This window comes from Meriones unguiculatus, assembly GCF_030254825.1.
Source record: "Meriones unguiculatus strain TT.TT164.6M chromosome 13 unlocalized genomic scaffold, Bangor_MerUng_6.1 Chr13_unordered_Scaffold_33, whole genome shotgun sequence".
In the NCBI taxonomy this organism is placed as follows: Eukaryota; Metazoa; Chordata; class Mammalia; order Rodentia; family Muridae; genus Meriones; species Meriones unguiculatus.
Window position 1 is genome coordinate 9,045,064 of NW_026843645.1, and position 7,323 is coordinate 9,052,386.

Below are 7,323 nucleotides of genomic sequence, written 5' to 3' on the forward strand. Positions count from 1 at the left end.
CAGCAAACTCATATTGCTGAAAATACCTATGAATACTAGGAATTTGGAACTTCTGCTTTTCCTGGCTCACTTTGTAAATGAAGTATCATTCATACAGTACAAAAATTTGTGAATGGGATTGCTGTGGTAAAACTCTGAATTCTTAAATACTCTTCATATATAGGAGAAAACCTCTTACAGAAAAATGATGCTATAAAAGTGATCCACATAACAAATTCTCTTACCATCACAGGGATCTTCAAAAATACCCATAATGAAGAGGAATACTGTGAATGTAAATAATGTGATAAAAATTTTAAATTTGATTCTTCTTTACCATTAGACCAAATTATGAAATTAATTCATATAGATAAATATATTTATTAGTGTAATGAAATGACGGTGTTAAATCTTTCACATGTGCCAATTTTCTTTGCAGGCATGAAAGCAGTCATACTGGAGAGAAACCCTTTAAATGCACTCTATGTGGGAAAACCTTCCCCTATATCACTGTTCTTATATGGCATAAAAGAACACACACTGGAGAGAAGCCTTACAAATGTAATCAATGTGGTAAAGCCTTTGCAAAAAACAGTCATCTCATGAGCCATAAAAGAACACACACTGGAGATAAACCTTATGAATGTAATGAGTGTGGCAAAGCCTTTGCAGAAAACAGTACTCTCTTAAGCCATAAAAGAACACATACTGGAGAGAAACCTTATGAATGTAACCAGTGTGGTAAAGCCTTTGCACAAAACAGTCATCTCATAAGCCATAAAAGAACACACACTGGAGAGAAACCTTATGAATGTAATGAGTGTGGTAAAGCCTTTGCAAAAAACAGTCATCTCATGAGCCATAAAAGAACACACACTGGAGAGAAACCTCATGAATGTAATGAGTGTGGCAAAGCCTTTGCAGAAAACAGTACTCTCTTAATCCATAAAAGAACACACACTGGAGAGAAACCTTATGAATGTAACCAGTGTGGTAAATCCTTTGCAGAAAACAGTCATCTCATAAGACATAAAAGAACACATACTGGAGAGAAACCTTATGAATGTAATGAGTGTGGCAAAGCCTTTGCAGAAAACAGTACTCTCTTAAGCCATAAAAGAACACACACTGGAGAGAAACCTTATGAATGTAATGAGTGTGGCAAAGCCTTTGCAGAAAACAGTACTCTCTTAAGCCATAAAAGAACACACACTGGAGAGAAACCTTATGAATGTAACCAGTGTGGTAAAGCCTTTGCACAAAACAGTACTCTCTTAATCCATAAAAGAACACACACTGGAGAGAAACCTTATGAATGTAATGAGTGTGGTAAAGCCTTTGCAAAAAACAGTCATCTCATGAGCCATAAAAGAACACACACTGGAGAGAAACCTTATGAATGTAATGAGTGTGGCAAAGCCTTTGCAGAAAACAGTCATCTCATAAGACATAAAAGAACACATACTGGAAAGAAACCTTATGAATATACCCAACCTGATAAAGCCTTTGCACAGCAGAGTAGTCTCCAAAAACAGGAAAAGACACACAGTGGAGAGAAGCCTTGTTAGGGTAATTAGTGTGATAAAGCCTTTGCATGTAACAATCATCTCCTAAGACAACAGCACATTCTGGAGGGAAACCATATGAATATAACTATGTGGCAAAGCCTTTGCACATAACATCTCCTAATACATAAAAGAACACATTCTGGAAAGATGTCTGACAGTAACCAATGTGAAAAAACTTTTGGACTTCAGAATCATCTTCACACTCATGAAAGAAATCCTAACGGACAGAAAGCCTGTGAGTGCTTTAAACATGGTGAAACCATTCCACATTTGTATAATCTTCATCATCATGAAAGGATTCATAATAGAGGAAAAACTTATGAATGTGTTAAAATGGTGAGGCCTTGCATAAATCTAGAATCATCATCATCATAAAAGTATCCTTACTGGAGAGGAATTCTGTGAGTATAAGCAATTTGGAAAGGCCTTTGTGTACTTTGGTCCACTGAGATGCAACGGAACTGTAAAACTAGCTCAATGGAAATGACCTCCCTTTTCTGAAGGGAACATGCAACAGTATTATATATTAAGGGGCAATAGGAACGGAGAGTAGTCATGGGGCAGAGAAGGGAGGGGGATTACTATTGGAATTTAAAGTAAATAAACTTATTTTTTAAAAAGAATACAATGAATGGTGAATATCAATTACATGCAACAGTATTATATAATAAGGTATTTACGGAAGACTTATTGATAATCCTGATTCTCAACATTTACTGTTTTCAATTGCCTCAGTTTACACAAGAAACTTTTAGTCCAGTGGATGAATATGTAGGGAATGGTGAATTAACACCAGCCAGGAAGTTCTCTGAGAGTATCACAACAGTGGTAGCCTGTAGAAGTTTCTTTGTGTACACAAACCTATTGTTCCAGGGGTTCTATTGAAAAACATCACAACCCAGACTGAAGTTTGAGATGTGAGGGAGGAGGCTTTCTCTTCTATGTATGACCCTGCTGCTGGCCTAGTTGTATAACCATGGCAAGGATGGGTTTTCTCTGCCTGACATCATCTGGAGAGTGTCTTTACACATAGATGCCATCAATCAAGTTTGATAAATGGCCTTTGACACAGATCCCTGATAACTCTCCCCTCCCTTCAAATATAGGATAATTAGGTTCCATGTTCTTGTTCACATGATAGGAATGTGCTTTTTAATGCAAATCAAGCATCCTTGAAGTGCCCAGTTTTAAACAATTATCTACACCTATCCTTAGAGCATCCTAGTCACTCCCCAAGGGGTACATACCCTCTGTTTTCTGGAATTAAAGTTTAACTTACTTTCTGAGGTGGTTCCCAGAGTGTTCTGATCACTGTTATGCTTGTGGGTCTTCCAAGCTTTCTACCTCATCTTCTGGCCCCTCCTTCCTTTCTGGGCTGGTGAGAAACAGTCTCCAGGCAGCAAGAAAACCACGTTCTCTGAAATGCTTGTGATAAAATGTTTTACATTTCATAGCATTTCAAATTTCATGTGTTTCTGGATATGAGATGGTAAATAAAACAGTGTCTTTGGGATGGGACTCTTTGAAATGAATTATACCTAGTGTTGATTTCACTAAAAGCTTGCAGGTATGAAATCTTCTGAGTTGAGCACAGTGGCCTATGGAGGAGAAATAAGAGCAGAAATTTTTTTTTCCTGTTTTTAATAGCTGAGTAGTGTTCTGATAATGTATGGGTAGATGGCAGAGGAGGGGAACTTCTCTTTTCAGTGGACTAAGGAAAAAGGATTGGGGGAAAGAGGGAAGGAGGGTGGGACCAGTAGGAGTTGAGGGAGTAGCATTTAATAGGGATATATAATGAATAAATTGTGAAAAAATAACAATGATTAATAAAATAAAAATGAAGTAGAAAAACAAAACTTATAAGCAAAACTTCGAGTCCAGTCTGGGTACCCCCCCTCCATCAAAGAAAAGAAAGAAGATATAAAGAAAGAAAAAAAATTAGAAAGATATAAAGAAAGAAAAAATATTTTCTTGTATCTGTTGAGACTTTCTTCCTTGTGAGCTCATTTTTTAATCATTGCCTAATGGAGAACATGCTGCTCTCTCTGAAGTTTATATTTCCATAAACATAGGTTTCATACCTGGAACAAATGGCAGAGGTTCATATTTAACATATCAAAACAGACATAGCTGCTAATTTTCTCCCAGCAATCCCTAAGTCCTTCCATGTTATATGGTTCTCCAGGCTGGCATAGTGCACCCAATACCCTGAATTCTTCCCAGGGCCTGAGCTAAACTCATTTCCCCCTTCCCCATATGTAGGCAAACTATTTTGGCTTCCTGGTCCTGTTGATAGCCATGCAAGAGTAACAGCAAAACATCTGTAGCACTCGTGGAATGTGGCTCCCCCGTTAGCATAGTCATGATGAGTTTGTCTTGGAGAAGCATAACCCCAAGAACTGCTTATACTGAGGACTTTGTGCTGTTGTGGAACATAGCTCTATTTGATGCCATTATGATGCCCATATTCCTCATTTGGTGTCTGTTGTTATGCCCCCATTTTCATTTCTTATGTTGCTGATTTGCGTATTTTCTCTCTGGCTTTTAGTTAGTTTGGCTAAGGGTTTGTCTACCTTGTTGATTTTCTCAAAGAATCAGCTCTTGGTCCCATTGATTGTTTGAATTGTTTTCTTTGTTTCTAATTCATTGATTTCTTAGTTTGAATATTTCCAATCATCTACTCCACTTGGGTGTGTCTGCTTAAGTTGAAGTCACACCATAATTCTTCCAGACATTTAAAAGGAGCTACAATAATCCTTCCTAAACTATCAAGAAAAGAGAAGATAAGAAAAAAGGAAAAGAAACAGAAGGAACCCTTTGAAACTCTTTCTAGAAATCCAGCATTGCTGTCATAAGCAATCTAGTAAAACACAAAAAACAACTACAAAAGAAAACTACAGGCCAAAACTGTTGATAAAAATATACTTTCAACCAAAGTTAAACAAAAAAGATAAGGAGGGGGTGCTGGAGAGATGTCTCAGAGGTTAAGAACTGACTGACTGCTCTTGGAAAGGTCCTGAGTTCAATTCCCAGCAACCATATTTTGGCTCACAACCATCTATAATGAGATCTGGTGTTCTCTTCTGGTGTGCAGTTGTACATGCTGGCAGAATAATGTACACATAATAAATAAATAAATAAATAAATAAATAAATCTGAAAAAAGAAATTAAAAAAAAGATAAGGAGGGACAATTCATTCTCATCAAAGGAAAATTCCACCAGGAGGACATCACAGTCCTGAACATCTATGCCCCAAATATAAGAGCACCTGCTTTTGTAAATAAAAACATGATTAAATCTTAAATCACACATCCCAACACCTTAATAGTGGGAGACTTCAACACTCCACTCTCATCAAGGGACAGATCATCTACACAAAAGCTAAATAGGGAGAAATGACACTTACAGAGCAAATTTACTGAAGCAAATAGACCTAATGTCTACAGAACTTTTCAACCAAACACAATGGAGTATGCCTTATTTTCAGTACCTCATGGAAATTTCTCAAAAATTGACCACATAGTCAGACACAAAGCAAGTCTCAACACATGCAAGAAAATAAAAATAATTTCTTGTATCCTTTCAGACCACCATAGCCTAAAACTGGACCTCAACAACAACAGAAACTACAAAAGCATACATACATATGGTAACTAAACAACTCTCTACTCAGTGACAGCTTTCTCAGGAAAGAAACAAAAAAAGAAATTGGAGACTTCCTAAAATTCAATGAAAATGAAGGCACAACATACCAAAAGTTATGGGAAATGATGAAAGTGCTCCTAAGAGGAAAGTTCATAGCACTAAGTTTCTTCAAAAAGAAGTTCTAGACAAGCAATTTAATGGCAAACCTAAAATCCCTAGTATAAAAAGAAGTAGACACACACAAGAAGAGAAGATGATTGGAAATATTCAAACTCAGAGCTGAAATCAATGAATTAGAAACAAAGAAAACAATTCAAAGAATCAATGTGACCAAAAGCTGGTTCTTTGACAAAATCAACAATATAGACAAACCCTTAGTAAATCTAACTAAAAGGCTAATAGAAACTATCCAAATCAGCAAAATCAGAAATCAAAATGGGGGCATAACAAGAGACACTGAGGAAATCCAAACAATCATTAGGTCATAGTACAAAAGCCTACATGCCACAAAATTTGAAAATCTAAATGAAATGGACAATTTTCTTGATAGATTCCATCTACCAAAATTAAATCAAGATCAGGCAGAAAGATTGAATAGTCCTATATCCCCCAAGGAAATAGAAGCAGTCACCACAAGTCTCTCTTCAAAAAAAAAATGCCCAGGCCACATGGTTTCAGCACAGAATTCTACCAGACCTTCGAAGAAGTGCTAACTCCAATTCAACTTAAATTATTCCACAAAATAGAAACAGAAGGAACATTACCAAATTCATTCTAGATAGCCACAGTCACCTTGAAACCTAAACTACACAAAGACCCAACCAAAAGAGAGAAATTCAGACCTATTGCTCTTATGAGAATTGGTGGAAAAATATTCAATAAAATATTGGCAAACCTAATTCAAGAATATATAAAAGATATCATCCACCATGACCAAGTAGGCTTCATCTCATGCATGCAGGGGTGGTTCAGTAAATGGAAATCCATCATTTAAACAAACTGAAGGAGGAAAACCACATGATCATCTCCTTAGACATTTGACAAAATCCAACATCCATTCATGTTTAAAGTCTTGGAGAGATCAGATATACAAGGCACATAGCTAAACATAGTGAAGAAAATACACAGCAAGTCTATAGCTAACATCAAACTAAATGGAAAAAAAAACTTACATCAATCCCACTGAAATCAGGGACAAGGCAAGGCTGCCCAAGTACTGGAAGTCTTCGCTAGAGCAATAAGACAACTAAAGGAGATCAAGGGGATACAAATTGGAATGGAAGAAATCAAAGTATCACTATTTGCAGAAGATATGATAGTCTACATGAATGACACCAAAAATTCATCCAGAGAACACCTTCAGCTGATAAACACCTTCAGCCTTGCCAGGCCACAGAGGAGGACAATGAAGTCAGTTTGGATGAGATCAGATAAGCTAGGGTCAGATGAAAGGGGAAGAGGACCTCCCTTATCTCTGGACTTGGAGAGGAGCATAGGAGGAGATGAGGAGGAGTAGGTGGAATTGGGAGGGGAGGAAAGAGGGGGCTACAGCTGGGATACAAAGTGAATAAGCTCTAATTAGTATAAAAAATAAAAACTTAATTTAAAAAATTGAACAGCAAAAAGTTTAAAGAAAAAAGTTGCACTTAGCACTTTTGGAACTGAATACAGCTGGCAGCCTTCAACAAAGATAGTGGTAAAACCATGGCTCCACCTTCTTTATCTATGAACCAACATGGTGGCTAGCCATGTGTTGCTGCATACTGTGGCCGCCAATGCAAAACAGCCATTAGGTGTCACTGATGGTGTTACTACAGCCTACAGTATAGCACTGTGGAGCATTTACAGTTCCCCATAACTAAAATTTCTAAAATTGTAATCAAATACGTTTTAGAACCAACTGCATAAAAGAACAGTACTTTAACTATTCTGGCCATACCAAACCTGTCAGCCAGAAAGAAACGGCATTAATCCATTCACTCAGGAGCTGGTGGTAGGTATATAATGGTTAACAATTACCTGAATACAACCCTGTATAACCCTATGGTAACATGGAGCTGCAGTTTTATTCTCCTGTTAAAGAGCATAAGCAGACATTTTGCATCGAATAATCTCCAGCCTTTTAAGTGA

At 37.1% G+C, this 7,323-nt stretch overlaps 1 protein-coding gene across 1 annotated transcript; it reads left to right on the plus strand.

Moving 5' to 3' along the window:
* Window positions 1–509: 509 nt before the first annotated feature.
* LOC132650799 (zinc finger protein 84-like) lies at window positions 510–1,799 on the plus strand (the record flags this gene model as incomplete). The annotated part of the gene is made up of 2 exons (XM_060376119.1): window positions 510–1,542; window positions 1,672–1,799. Coding segments are annotated over 2 exons (1,161 nt in total), but the record flags the coding sequence as incomplete, so codon positions are not given.
* Window positions 1,800–7,323: the final 5,524 nt, after the last annotated feature.